The sequence below is a fragment of the Crinia signifera genome, chromosome 6 (assembly GCF_055691185.1).
Source record: "Crinia signifera chromosome 6, ASM5569118v1, whole genome shotgun sequence".
Classification (NCBI taxonomy): domain Eukaryota; kingdom Metazoa; phylum Chordata; class Amphibia; order Anura; family Myobatrachidae; genus Crinia; species Crinia signifera.
This window is the reverse complement of record NC_139222.1, coordinates 224,826,537-224,842,384: the sequence shown is the minus strand read 5'-3', so window position 1 is coordinate 224,842,384 and position 15,848 is coordinate 224,826,537. Positions and strand designations below refer to the sequence as shown.

General features: G+C 42.1%; 1 protein-coding gene across 2 annotated transcripts in view; it reads left to right on the top strand.

Annotated features, from left to right (window-relative positions):
• Nucleotides 1-15,848, top strand: part of TBC1D12 (TBC1 domain family member 12) — a 74,067-nt gene that overhangs the window by 45,680 nt on the left and 12,539 nt on the right. For both annotated transcript variants that reach the window (XM_083149014.1, XM_083149013.1), the window contains 5 exons: nt 465-547; nt 7,832-7,949; nt 10,115-10,221; nt 10,337-10,417; nt 11,836-11,930. In XM_083149014.1, coding sequence (XP_083005140.1) covers nt 465-547; nt 7,832-7,949; nt 10,115-10,221; nt 10,337-10,417; nt 11,836-11,930 — 484 coding nt within the window. The remainder of the gene's footprint in view (nt 1-464; nt 548-7,831; nt 7,950-10,114; nt 10,222-10,336; nt 10,418-11,835; nt 11,931-15,848) is intronic.

The window sequence follows — 15,848 nt, the reverse complement described above, 5'->3', positions numbered from 1 at the left end:
ACAGTTTTGCTATTAGGGAATGCTAAACTATGGCAAGACATGCTGGGTATAACTGAGTCTGTTTATTGAACACTGGGATGCTGACTGCAACACTTTGTCATTTGTTTGGGCATTATGATGTAGAACTTTCTTGTACTGACAAGCATCATTGACAAAAAAAAGTGAACTGTATATGTAAGTTCCCCCTCGACAACTAGCAGAACCATGTGTGCCTAGGTTCCGTATGATTCAAGAGCTATCTCCCCTTCTGTGCATAGGGCTGTATACATGGGGTTAGCGTGTTTGTTCTGCTGTGTAGTGTATGTGATAGACTATATTTGAACTAGCAGAATAATTATTTTTGTACATATCTAATCCTTCAAAACCTGATCTGTCATCTGAAAAAATCCCAATAGTGATGTGCACATGTATATTTTAGTTAAATGATGATTAATATATTTATATATATTTTTTTTTTAATTAAGAAATCTACCTGCAAAGTCTGTCCATGAAACCTTGCGCCACCGACAAGAATATGATGAGATGGTAGCGGAGGCAAAGAAACGAGGTGATTATTTCTGTTCTGTAATTTGTAAATGTGAACTTTTCTTTTCAATGTGGAAAATTTACTTAAAAAATACTCCTATATCTTACATGGTGGGATTTTTATTTGCCAACAGACATCTTACTCGGATATACATACAGATAGTGGTAGATGCTCAAATTAGTTCAGTAATACCATTCAGGTGCATGCAAGGGAGGGGTTAATACTGAGTAAGTAAAGCAAGACATTGGTTCCCCCAGCACACTGAATGGTATTAGTAACCAATCTTGAACACTACATGACAGTAGAATTCAGAGATATTGGTTACATATACTTGCGCAGGTGTATGTAACCAATATCTCTGAATTCTACTGTCATGTAATGTTATATATTGGTTACTAATACCATTCAGTGTGCTGGGGGAACCAATGTCTTGCTTTACTTGGATATTTGGTGGTCTGAATCAATACTAATGAAGACTTTCTATTCCCTGGGACCCTGGAAATCTCAATAGTTCCATGTAACTTGATTGGCTGCTTCCTTTCCTATTAATATTAGGGCAGCTGCCATCGTGGCAGGCCCTGCTATCGGTATAATATGAATGCACTTTGCAATGGGCCTCCTTGCCTATAACATTCGGGCATACGAAATGCACAGAAAGACCCTGTTGCCAGGTAGACCGTAGCTGCATTGTTATTGCAGCAGTGGAAAATAAAACATAGAGGGGCAGATTTATTAAGTTTGGAGAAGAGATAAACTGGAGATAAAGCGGAGAAAAGGTAAAAGGAGATCAAGCAGCAGCCAATCAACTCCCTACTGTCTTTTTCAAACACAGCTGATTGGCTGGTGCTTTATCTCCTTTTACCTTTTCTCCGCTTGATCTCCAGTTTATCTCTTTTCCAAGCTTAATAAATCTGCCCCTCAGTTGGTTTGGGTAGAACCAGTTTCCAGTCCTTTTCTGCTGGTTGTCAATGTTTGTATAACAGGGTTGAACTTTGACATACCCAAAAATACCTAATCCGATCCGTGGTCTCGTGCAGATGGGAGGTTTAATGGTCTGCACATAAGATAAATCTTATGTGCAGCCGTTAGTGGCAGATCGCAGGTACTTTATAGCACCCACGATGTATCACATCCGATTCCTGAGCTGGGAAGCGCTATACAGATGAGGCGCTCTGCAGCGGGCCGTAGCATTTAAAAAAAAAAACATTCTACAGAATGGGCGGACGGTGATTGGCTGAGAGAGGCCATCAAGTGCAAGATCTTATGTGAGCCTCCTGGGAAGCTGCCGGAGGGAGCTCAGGGGAAATTGACAAGTTGGACATGTGTATTGGGGCCTTTAGACTTGTTACATGTGTTATGTTGACAAAAACTATACAATTATACCTGTAATGTAATGTGCACATCACTGTTGTCCTTGTTTAATCCCCCAATATCTCCTAAGCAATTAAATGTTACTGCAGGGTTAGCAGAGAGCACTAAAATACTTTACTTTAGCACTCCTATGATCTCTTTTATTCTTTTTATATAAATATATGTTAGAAAAATTATTTTAAAAAGGAAAGTATGTGCAACATTCTAATAATTATTGGGGTCTCCAGGAACATTGTATACAAGCTGAAGAATCTCTTATCCTATAACGCTTGTCTATAGTAAATTGTAATATATATTACTGTACTGGCTCTATAGCGTGTTTGTCCTCAGAATGTTGTACTGCAATATTTACTTTTTTTTGAAGTTATCACAACACTAAAATGAAGTTCTCATACCTGGCAAAAATAATTATGTTAAGGTGCCCACAGACGCATCAATTATCGAATGAGTTTTGTACTTTTTAAGTACAAAACGCATCTTATGTACAATTATCGGGTGGTGTTTATGGGCTTGTGCGACGCGATGCGCGTTCCCGGGAGCCCGATATTGTATGTCTAAAAAAAGTACGTGCTGCACATACTTTTTAGACTACATCTGAAAATTAACATTACATACATCTGAAAATTAACATTACAAACATGGGTTCATCACATCGCATGCATCCAAGTGCACATCACAAGCTGGAAGAAAAATTGTATAGAACCATTGTACAGTCAAAAACGCATAGCACAGTAAAATTGATGCGTCTGTGGGCACCTTAAGATATGTAAGGATCTACTAGTGGTAAATAAATACTAAATACCTGATTTAAAGAGTTCTAGATACAAAAGAACATTATTAGCATCTAATTCATATTTTAATTCTGAAACCCCTAACAATTGCTTTATGTTCTTTAGTTTTCCTGATTGTTCCACATACTTGTTATTATTTTCCTGCCTGTGCCTCTCTGACAGGAGGAAGCTGCCACAGCCAGTCTGCTCTCTAGAGCAGGCAGCTGTTTTATACATATAGAACAGCTGGGTCGATGGATTGGCAAGTGGGGGTGGTTTCTAGGTACTTGGAAACCCCCCCTGCATGCACGGGTGTGTATCTGCTGTTGCTTTCCTGTACAGTTCTTCCACAATCCATAAATAAACCTTTCTATCCAGCCTGATTTGGGGTCAGTAGGTCAGCTTGTAATGTTTTGTGTTTCATTGGAAACAGTATATGTAATTAAATCAAAGCTCTAGGCTCCAGTCCCTATAACCAGACCCATCCGACATGCATTACACTGAAATTAATGTTGTAGGCTTTCCAAGACCAAAGGCCTTTCCTCTAAATGTCTGTATCTGTTTTTTCTTCACTGTGCTGCAAACTAGATAATTGCACTCATTTCACGGTGGAGTTGTTTCAGCTAAATAGTCTGGTGTATTGCTGGTGGACAAATGGATTTATGTGCCGCTAATATATTACTGTTCGGTGTGTTCGGAAAGAAAAGTGTGTGTAAACGTGTATAGATTGGAGATTGTAACATTTTACAGAGAATTACCTTTTGTTATTGATTTTTGTTTTCGAGTTTGAAAAAGAGGATGTAATATCTTGAAAAGAGAAGGGAGTGGAGGACAAGCTGGAAAGTTCAGGACATACTGTACAAGCAGGTTATGAATACCAGTGTGCACAGATAGACACTGTATATATGAGGAAGCTGCAAGTAACACAAGCCATTGACAGTATAACAGTGGAGAAGGAAAAAGAGTGCGTCACTAATAAATTAATGTTTGCTGGATATGCCTTAGTATATATTTGTATAGGAAAATGCAGGCTAACAATACAGAGAGTTATAGAACAATACATAGTTATAGAAGTTAATTCTACAGATGTGTATACATACATCATGCTAGAGGCCTAGCGTGAGTGAATGGATATGTCCTCTGCAACTCCGATAGTGTCAGGCATCTAACTGGGGGACAGGAGAGTAATGGGGCCTACACAGACAGTGAGTGTGCTGAGCGATCTGAGCTATGCTAGATTGCTCAGATCGCTTAGCCACAGGCATGTCCAAACTGTGGCCCTCCAGCTGTTGTTAATCTACGCATCCCAGCATGCTTTTCCATAGTTTCAGCATTCCCTAATAACAAAACTGTGGCAAGGCATCATGGGACTTTCACAACAACTGGAGGGCCATAGTTTGGACATGCCTGGCTTAGCACATAGTTCTGCTCAGCACACACTCAGCAATGTGCAGTGCTGTGTGCTGAGCAAGCCGTCCGTGTTCTCCAGTGAGAGAGAACTGGCAATGACGATATTTATGGTTTCTGCACATTCTTCATTCTACCAGCGATAGCTCTGTGCCGTGCACCGCTATTGCTGGCCCCTATGCATACAGCAATGTAGGGTTATTTTCTATGTGTGTGTAGGCCCCGTAAGAGCACTGGGGTGCCTTATAACTCATCAGATCTCTAAGCCAGTGATGCAAGGAGTCTGAAGTAACAGACCGTGCAACTGATTTTTTAGACTTCTTGGATCTCTGACTCAGATCAGAGAAAGATGATGGTCAGTAACATGATGTCTCAACCCCATGCTGAGATGGTTGTGACCTACTTTGGGGTCAGGACCCACAGTTTGAGAACTGCTGTATTAACAGATTAAAATTGTGTTCACCAGTTGGCTTAATGCGGTACCACCTCCCTTTGTGTGGCTTATTGTGCTCGCAATGCTACGGGAATGCCCCCTTGGTTTGTGAAGTAAGAACAAGTCAGTTTCAAAGACAATCACTGCCTGCTGTGGCTGACTTTAAAATAAAAAAATATCACATTGGGCGGACATGCTAGACCAGCTTGCTGGTACTTGTGGTTTTCCAGGTCCAAGCCTGCCTTAACCTGTAGTTCCACAGCTAAAACACAATATTCGGTACTTGTTTCCTAGCACGGCCACACCGATTTACATCGGGGTAGTCGTGTCGGAAAAATCGGGTCCATCGCATGCGATTTGGTCGCATTCGATGCCACCGACCGATTTTCGACCCGATTTTTTTTTTTTAATGAAATGTAAATCGGGTCCCTGGGACCCGATTTTACATTGGATTCAATGTAAAATATTCCCAACCCCCCCAAATTTAACGGCGTACACCCCACCCCACGATAGACGCCAACCCGAAGCGTGGCGAGCGCAGCGAGCCCGCGAGGGGCGGCGGTGCGCGTCCTCCGACCTTTTCATTCCCCTACTATCCACGTCGGCTTGGAGTTGAGAATAGAATAGTGTGGCGAGCCTAAAGCGTGGCGTTGGCGTCTATCGTGGGGTGACGACGGGGACATCTATAATGTGAAATGGGTCATATTGGCCCATTTCACATTTTTCACATTTTCGCACTATTTCAATGTTAAAATATATTTTAACATTGAAGCCTATGGAAAAATCGGGGGCATCACGTCGGGACCAATGTTAATGGTCCCGACCGACGCGATGCCCCCGATATTTTACCTTTCCCGACACGATTTCAATGTTAAAATATTTTTTAACATTGAAGCCTATGGAAATATCGGGGGCATCGCGTCGGTCGCGTCGGGACCAATGTTAATGGTCCCGACCGACGCGATGCCCCCGATTATTGTGTCCTAGCCGGCAAAATGGACCTGATTTCAAAGGAAATCGGGTCCATCGTATGGATCGTGTACCTTAACTTAAAGGTACACGATCCATACGATTGTGGCCGTGCTAGGAAACAAGTACCCAATATTCTATATTTACATTCCATTGCTATCAACTTTGCATCTACCGTTCAGGAGGGCATGGGTGCTTGGGATAACTCATGGTCTTCAGTCCTGGCCATTGGGTGCCATTTGAGGGGGGAGCCTCACTTCCCAGGGACCCCAGCCAGGGCTTACTATTTGGAGGGTAATTGCACAGAGACTGATCTAAGCGTGTCCCCAGACTGTGGCATTGTTGTACTGACTAATGGAGTCCGGTTCTGGTTCTTTAAATACAGGGAACGTCTATGCAAATCTTTCTCATGAGACCTAGCATGCCGAGGGGGGCTATTTGGCACAACTGCAGCAAAGATATGAGGACACATGTAGCAGATGCCATGTTGACACGTGGGTTTCCTGTTTACCTTGGTGCATTTCCTCAAAAATAGATGCTGCATATTAAAATAGTTAAAACCAGATTCTTCAGTCTGTCTGTAAGACCGTGTGAGTTCACCATTCAGCAATCGCTCACTAAATAGTAGAATTATTGTTCTTGTGCCAGCAGCCATCTTTCTGCTGTATCATCAGGGCAGGACACGTTTATTGAGATGGATTTGAATGCTGCTCTCTAAACACCATGGCGCCAGCATAAAATTACATCTAAAAAGAAATAAAAGGGAAAAAAAAAAAGAGTCATTGGTTGGAAGTCTGTTTACAGCACACAGATGAAGATTGCATTGGAACGGATATAAATCCCTTAAACCCCGTGTGGGTCTTCATAGAGAAATCACTGCTGGGAGCAAGTTCTTATTCAATCCAGTTTATCATCCTTACCCAGCAGTAATGCATCTGGCAGATGGCGTTCATATAATATAAGTAATGACGGGGAACAGCAAAGAGGGGAATAAATCATCATTTGTAAATATTCATTGACCTTCCTATTCAGTGTACCGCTCTGAGGCATAGTTACTTAACGAAGATACTTATTCTGATTAAGAGTCTCTTTATCTCCTGTTTGAGCATGACCTGCCCCACATACACGGAGAGCAAAGTCTTCCGTCACCGAGCTGTCACCGGGACTGTCTAGTTATAGGAAATAATGTCATTTGCAGAACGCTCACGTCTATTCTCTGTCCTTGTCTGGTATACCCTGCCCCAGTGTTTTATGTCTTTGACTGGAGACGTGCATAGGTTTCTGCAAGGAGGCCTCTGTTCTAAGCATCCACGTAAGATTTGCTCTGTGTTCTGAACATACAATCTATTTTACTTTGGTCATGTCCATATCTGCTTTGTAGAGTTTTAACCTCTCTGCGAATCTTACTTTTTAGGGGTTTACTTTGTTTACTAGCACAAAATGAATTCATCAGCTCTGTAACTGCCTCTTTAAATAAAACTTACAGGATTCCAATTTTATTTCCCCCCTTCTCCGTCTGACTGATCACCTCCTTGTTTCTCCTGTGTGATTAATTCAGCTTGAGTAGCCCTCAAGATGGGAATCAATAGGTCACCATGAGTATGCTGGCTGCCTTTTAATGTTGATTAATAAACTAATGTGAGCAGCGTAATAAAATAAACAGATCAATAATGATCCAGACCACTGTAGGGATGGGCACGCCTGGAGTAATGCTATAGAAAGGAAAGTCTCTTGTAGATAGAGATTACACAAAGAGGATTTTAAGAGTTTAAACGGGGTATGAATATGGATGTAAAGGAACAGCAAGGTATGGCTCAAATTGTATCTAGAGGCAGAAAACAACAAAAAATAAGTGTAAACATACCATCAAGAAAGATTTGTGTGGATAGTTATTTGACTATAGAATGTTGTATAAACTATAAAATATAAACTGTTGTTACTCATAAATTGTAACTATTAATAAAAGTACTGTAGATGTTGGATTTGACTCGTATGTTCACATAATGACCCCCCAGTACCAAGTAGCTCAGTTATTGTGAAGATACACATTCAGTTTAAGTATCCTAAAAATGCTGTTCCTTTCTGTATATTGGCACGCATATTCCCAAACAGCAGGAGGAACCCAATATGGAAACTGTATAGGGTGTCACATCGGTGTTCTACCATAAATGCTGAAGCCATATACATTGTTACTTATCGTCCTAGTTAATGCTGGTTCTGCATTCCTGATCTATTGGGCATCACTGTTTCATAGGCAGAATGTTCTTCTAAACGCTTTAGACAAATACCTGTTCATATAGGAAAAATGAGTGATACCAGTGAGGAAACAGACCCTATACTTTTGCATTTTTACAGAGCTAAAAGAGGCCCAGAGGCGGAAGAAATTAATGAAGGCGAGATTCAAGCAAGAGGAAAATATTGCAAGCGCCATGGTGGTCTGGAACACTGAAATCCTGCCAAACTGGGATGCCATGTAAGTATTTACAGAGGATGCTGGCAGGGAAGGTGAGGGAAAGGCTGTGGTATAACCTATTTGGAAAGTATCTTGGCAGCTTATAAAGTCTAATGTTTGTAAAGTGCTGGAGATTTTTAAACCGAGAACTTACATTTTCTCGTAAGTGGATGCCATGTATTGGACGGCCAACACTATGGGCGGATATCCTATTACCCGCAATTGTGGCTAATAGGTTAGCATGGGGCTATCTGATTGGCCCAGTTTTCACTGCGTTTCCACAGCAAAACAAGTCTTTTATTAGGCAATCTATTCGGATAGCCCACTTAAACACATCGGGGAAAAACACGTTTTTTGTTTTTTTGCTTCTGATGTTTTGAATACTCATACACAGCAAGCTGTGTGGCTGTGTGTTTTCTGACGGCTTTCTGCCATGGGGGGGTATTCAATTAGTGCCCATTTTTTGACTGGTAGTAAAATCGGCACAGTAGGAAAACATGGATTTCCAATCCATGTGTTTTTAGTCAAGTGGCTGTTTTTGACAATTTTCCACCAATGCAGTTTCTACTTTTTACAAAAGGGAAACTGCATCAACCAGAGAAATCCTCAAAAGCGGCTTCAATTAAATAGGAAAGTCCTTTTTTGTTTTTTTTCCCGGATAGCCCCCCCAAAAACTAAATACCCCCAAATGCCAGCATGAACTCCTTTTAGCAATTTGTGCCACTGTAGCCTATGTTTGGGACCAGATCAGACAGGTTAGCCTGGCTTCCCCACACACATCAAGGAGGCTTATGACCCTTTTGGTGGTTCACCATTGTCATTCCTGATTTATTGTGGCAGGTACTAGACCCTACTGGAAACAGCCCACAGGTCCTGTCATTTGGAGATGCACTGATCCAGTTTGCCTAATCCTCACAGTTTGGCCCTTGTCAGTCTCTTAGATCCTTTCACTTTCCCATTTTTCGTGTTTCCAACACATCACCTTGAACTGACTTCATGCTTAACCCTTTGAGTGCCAACATCTGTGAGATGTTCAAAATAGCTGCTAAAAATGCCAGCGTCGCTCACATTTGTTCTATAAATTCAACGAAAAATATGTATTAAAAAAAAAAAGATATCCTATATAAGGCAAACATTACAGGTCATTGTGATGAATCAAAATGTTTGCTTGGCATTTGTCACACCTATTTTGACAAATTCACTTGGCACTCAAAGGGTTAATATATCCCACCCCTATTATTGGTGCCGGAGTAAATCCATATTACACTGGACAGTGGTTTTAATGTTATGGCTAATTGGTGTGTATAGCATTAAACTCATTGCTGTTTCAGTATATAAAGGTTGGCAGATAGTATGGCTTCTTTATAGATATTTTGCCTTATTATTATTATTATTATAATTTTATTTATAAGGCGCCACAAGTGTTTCGCAGCGCCGTACAAAGGAACAATACAGGGAGACAAAACTTGGCATAACATTAAATAAATAACAAAAATACAGTACAAATAAAGAGCGCCACAGATCAATACACATTACAGCTTGGATATAAGTAGTGAGGACTCAATCAACATACAACTAGAGGCTTGAGGCCAATGATGGAGATGAGTATGCAGATGGTCACTGAGTGTTGGAGTAAAGGAGAGCGGTCAGTCACATGTGAAGAGAAGTGGGCTTTGACAACAATAGGGAAGAGGGCTCTACTCGGAGGAGCTTACAATCTTATTCTGAGTCACACGCAATGTGGCCACATCTCACAGTTTTTAGCAAACTGCACATAACATTTCGGAGAAGCATACACCCCGTTAGGAACTTATCAGCGATTCAATCTTGTACACATGGAATAGATTTGCTGTGATGGCTAAATGGGTGTTACTGGGTGAGAAATGAGCAGCAACAGGGATTTGTATGTAAGCAAAACTTTCACTGGATGTGTGCCCGGTTCCAATGATTTGTACAGAAGACCTACACAATTGCTTCCTGCAAGTTCTATTGCACATTCTATTGTTCTTTATACAAAATAAATGTTTATATCATAATTATGGGACTGATAGCAGTAATGCGATGATGAGATTTTCATATATAATGCTCAGAAGATAAATGTTCAGACTATTTTACTATCTGCTTTACCTGTATTAGATGGAATTCAGGTTAGTGGGTATTAAGTATTCAATATGTATTCTTCCCAGGAGAAGTACGAGAAGAGTTCGTGACCTCTGGTGGCAAGGCTTACCACCCAGTGTACGTGGCAAAGTGTGGAGCCTGGCTATAGGGAATGAACTAAACATCACACCTGGTGAGCAAACCCATTTAATGATCTATATGCCTTATATCTCTGTGGTGTTCGGGTGTGGGTACAAATGTTTCAGTGGTTATTCCTATTTTCACTGATACCGGTTTTACATTTCCAGAACTTTATGACATCTTCCTATCTAGAGCTAAGGAGCGTTGGAAAAGTTTCAGTGAGACTAGCTCAGAAAATGATACGGAAGGTAAACCTTTTTTATTAAGTCCTTATTGTTTAATTGTAAGGTTTCAAAAGGGTTCTGTAGTCATGTACACAGTGTAAGAACAGAGCAACAATACAAAGTTAAAGGGTCTTTAAATATATATGTCATTAAAATCTGCAGATCACATAATAATATATTGATGCTCAGAGGGGCCCCGATTACAATACCATACATTCTAGAGGGCTGTAATAAATAAGGGAGGTGTAGGGGCACAGTTGGACAGTGCTGAGGCGGAACGTTGAAGGCTGGGTGACTTTCTGATGGAGTAGAGCAGGAATGTTGTGAGTGGGAATGAGGCTGGAGATGTATGAAGGGGATGGGTGGTTGAGGACTATTGAATTCAATTTGTAGAGGGACAGGGAGTCGATGGAGCATATAGCAGAAGGAGACAGCCGAGGCGGAATTATCGCAAAATGCAAAGAATGGACTGAAGGGGGAAAAGACAGAAAATGGTTGGGTGTAGATTACCGTAAGGTTCAATGTAGTCAAGTCAGTGTTTTGCTGGTGTTGGCACAGTTTAAGTAGATTGTCCTCCTAGTTGAGCACTTGGTCAGTGTCCCGTCCCTTGGATCCTAATGTTGCCTGAGATGACCTCCACAACAGTGTGCATGGCAGGTTCCAGCACTGGAGGGCTGCAGTTGTGCACTACCCAATCTTCTATAGACAGAATAGCAGGAGTAAATGATGGTAGATTAAGTTGTGGCTCTTATTCACTTCTCACTTCCACTAAATAGATAATTTGAAGTTACCCATCCAGTCTAGTCATAGAGTCTGAATTTACCTGAGTCCCATGTACTGCTAACAGTGGGCGATTGGTCTTCCTACTACTGGTTGATTCCAATATTGTATTCGGTTCTGCAAAGGATTTTCTCTGGCCATCATTCATATGATTACTGTGTGACCCGGGTTTATGTTGATCATACATGGAATGCATGTAATACACTGATACTCTGAAATTCAGGGTGTGATCATCGTGATATTGGGTGCATGTGGTCGTTGTGGTCACATTATGGGTCTTGCACATTACTTCTATTTAATGCAATGCTCTTGTATACAGTAATTAGAGAGAATGATGTACATATACACATGTAATAAATATGGTATATCACAACCTCATGTCTTCCCGTAGAGCTCTGCTACTTAAGGCTATTTTCAAACCAGAATGCTTTTGCTTGTATATTGGTTTGTTGAAAATGTGCCAGTCTGTAATCATTGTGACCTCCAGCGGTGACATGTGTTACAGTTAATGTTTATTTGAGCTACAGCACAATCCATTCTGTTTTCGTTCACTTTGCCTTGGCGCAGAGACTTGTAGGAATTCATTTATTTAGCTGTTAATAATCTGCATTGACTACATCTATGGATTACCTTGAGGTGTCTGTTTTTCTATGTTTATTTAGATGCAGGGGTATCGGTTGCTGACAGAGAAGCCAGTCTAGAGCTAATAAAACTAGACATATCCCGAACATTCCCATCACTATATATCTTTCAGAAGGTAAAGAAAATCAATCATTGGAACATATTTTTTTTTAGTTTGGTGAACTATATAATCTGTAAATTTCTTCTACGATCCCCATGGCAGCCATAACACTGGGATGTTCCCTTCCCCCAATAGATCCGACAGGATTTTTTTCTAATGGACCCCTCACCTTGGGTATAATAGACCCCTCCTCCTTCTTCCGTGTGTCTTTTTTTACTGTCTCCATTTAGAAAGGACAGAGTAGGATTGTTGTTTTTTTTTTAAGCAGGGTTACCTCTGGTCAGCAAGGAGCTGAATGGGGTGGCGCCCCTGGGAGGAGATTTGGAGTAGCAGCGGCATCACAGGCTGAAAAGCCGTGGCTGCACGCTGGAGAGAGTAAGGCAGAACATTTGTGCACACCTGGCGCCGCTGGGCGGAAGTGTGGCGTGATCGCGCATTTCCGCCCGGCGCGCACAAATGTTTCCCCACGGAAACCCTTGGGAGACTTTTGGTTCCACTCCGCCATCCTGAAAGTGACCTGGCGGCAATATAACAGTTAAAGCATGGGTTTTAAACCCAGCAAGCTGAGAGGAGATTCATTCAGCAAAGTTTGGTGGTGTGCAGCTGATCGAATACCAGCATGGAGGTGCATTCTCCCTACAAGCCGGATAATGCCCCTGTGAGGTAAGCCCTTTGGTTTTGGGCATTAGATGTTTGTTTTTTAGATTAGATACTTAGTGCAGTTCTGTCTCTTATAGTGTGCCTACTTCACCGGTTCATTAAAAGAGAACTTCAAAGAAAAAGTTTATTGAATCTACCTGCATGTCATGTGATAAGTCATTTGTATTCGCTCAAAAGAGACCTTTATGTGAAAGTTCAGTCAGAAAGAGGGCTCTAAGAAGATCTGGAATGCTTAGAAAAACGGATGAAGCAGGAGAGTTAGAGGATGTTAGATCCTTTAACTTGTAATTGGTGGAAAGCATGCATAAAAATATTTATAAGGCAATGAATTATAAGGAAGTGCCAGCTACTTCTGAGGAGACTGATCCGCTGTTTGAGGACAGATCTAGAAAAGGAAGAACTTTTCCGGTCCACAAGGTGGTGAGGGAAATGATTGGGAAGGAGTGGTCCAATGTAGATAAAAGATTAACTTTGGGGAGCAGAGTGGAGAAGATGTATCCTTATAGAGAGGATGAATTTTTAGGTTGCTATTCGATACCCAAAGTTGATACAGCGGTGGCCAGACTTACTTCCAGATCTACTATACCAGTGGAAGATGCAGCAGCCTTTAAGGATGCCATGGATAGGAAAATTGGGTACTCTTTACCTAGAACGGCGCCCGCGATTAGAATCGCGGGCGTCGGGGTAAAAAATCGCGGGCATCGCGGGTACATTAAAAACGGGTGCGACGCGATGCCCGCGATTTTCCCATAGGGATCAATGTTAAAAGTCAGATTGGACGCGATTTTAGTGTTAAATGCCTCAATGCCCGCGATTTTTACATAGGAAACAATGTTAAATGGGCCACAGAGCCCTAATAGTCCCCCTGAAGTCTTAAATGGCCCCCACAATTTTTAACGCCACCCCATGATCAACGTGAACCCGAAGCGTGGCGAGCGCAGCGAGCCCGCGAGGGGCGGCGGTACGCGTCCTCCGACCTTTTCATACCCCCACTATCCACGTCGGCGTGGAGTTGAGAATAGAATAGTGTGGCGAGCGCAGCGAGCCACCGAGCCCGAAGCGTGGCGAGCGGACACCTTCACAGTTATACGCGTCCCCTCGCGGGCTTCACAGGTGTCCGTGGCGACGCGGACACCTGTGAAGCTCGCGAGGGGACGCGTTTACCTGTGAAGGTATCCGCGTCCCCTCGCGGGACTCGCTGCGCTCGCCACGCTTCGGGCTCGGTGGCTCGCTGCGCTCGCCACACTATTCTATTCTCAACTCCACGCCAACGTGGATAGTGGGGGTATGAAAAGGTCGGAGGATGCGTACCGCCGCCCCTCGCGGGCTCGCTGCGCTCGCCACGCTTCGGGTTGACGTTGATCGTGGGGTGCCGTTAAAAATTGTGGGGGCCATTTCAGACTTCAGGGGGACTATTAGGGCTCTGTGGTCCATTTAACATTGTTTCCTATGGAAAAATCGCGGGCATTGAACACTAAAATCGCGTCCATTGAACACTAAAATCGCGTCCAATCTGACTTTTAACATTGGTCCCTATGGGAAATCGCGGGCATCGCATCGCACCCGTTTTTTAGTGCATTCGATGGTCGCGATGGGCGCCGTTCTAGGTAAAGAGTACCGAAAATTGCAAATTCCTTGCTTAAGGTACCGTACATTCTGCCTCAGCTGGTTCACTTAAGTCAAGTGTGGCGGTAGCCTCATTCTCTAGGGCTCTAAGGCTTTGGGCTTCTAATCTGCATACTGATATGAAGGAAAGAATTTCCAAACAGTATTTACTGAGGAGTTTAGAGATTGTGCAAAAATCTATTGATTATCTCTGTGAGGCCTTGCTTGACACGGTTTCCTTTGCATCTAAATCGATGGCAGCAGGAGTAATGGTGAGAAGAGCTTTGTGGCTTTAAACCTTGGAGTGCAACCGCCAACTCTAAGAATAAGTTAACAACTTTACCCTTTGAAGACAAATTTCTGTTTGGTTCAAAACTGGATATGCTGATACAGAAAATATCTGGTGGGAAATCAGTGCGTTTACCACAAGACAGAAGGAATCGATTCCCATATCCGGTATCGACTAAACAATCATATAAAGAGGCCAAGAGTTACTGTCCAGGTAGACCTTATTATAGGAAGGGGAACCCTAACAACTTGCGTCAGTCCTTTCGGCAGATCTTTTGTGGAAAATTCAAGGGATAGAAGTTGGGGCCAGACTTCTTCAATTTGCAGAGAAATGGGAGAATTTGGTAAAAGACAAATGGGTACTGAACATTGTACATCAAGGTTACTGCATTGAATTCGCAAGATTTCCCAGCCAGAGTTGATTCTTGAAGTCAAGGGTACCAAAAGAGCCGGAAGAGAAGCAGGCACTCTTTCTGAAGATAGAACAGCTTCTAGAGGTAAAAGCTATAGAATTGATACCAGAAGATCAACACAGAACAGGCTTCTACTCAAATCTATTTCTGGTTAAAAAAAAAAGACCAATGAAGAGTTCAGAACCATCTTAGACTTAAGAGACTTGAACCACTTCATTAAGCGAATAAAATTCAGGATGGAAAGTCTGAGTTCCATAGTGGCTGGGATAAGAGTAGATTATCTGGCATCTATAGATATCAGAGATGCGTACTACCATATACCGATAAATCTGAGACACAGACGATTCCTAAGGTTTACAGTGGCGGATCAGCATTTCCAGTTCACATGTCTACCCTTTGGTCTGAAGACATCACCAAGAGTGTTTACAAAAGTATTGATTACATTAATTGCAGAACTAAGGAAACAGTGTAAATCTGGCTTTACTTGGACGATCTGCTGATATCGGGGGAAACTTTGGAAGAAGCAAAGGAGAGTGTCGACCTGACTATGAAGATCTTACAAAGACAAGGTTGGATCATAAAGGAGGAAAACAGTCAACTATGTCCGACACAAAGAATTCAGTTCTTAGGAGTGTTGATAGACACCCAGAAGTATCCAATTGCCCTTTCCACCAGTAAGATGCCTAAGGATACAAGATCTAGCAAGGTTGATCTTTCAAAGAAGAAAGTTTCCCCTAATTCTAGCTGTTCAGCTAGTAGGTATGATATCCTCCTGTATCAGAATCATACCCTGGGCGCAATGGAATATGAGGAAACTGTAATGGTATTTGCTTCCTCTGTTAAGAAGAGGATACAGCGATCATCAATTAATATCTCTAAATCACCAGGTAAGAAAATCGTTCGAATGGTGGACACACGATTTAGGAGTCAGAAGTTCCTACCTCAAAAACACGGTCTTTCTAGTACT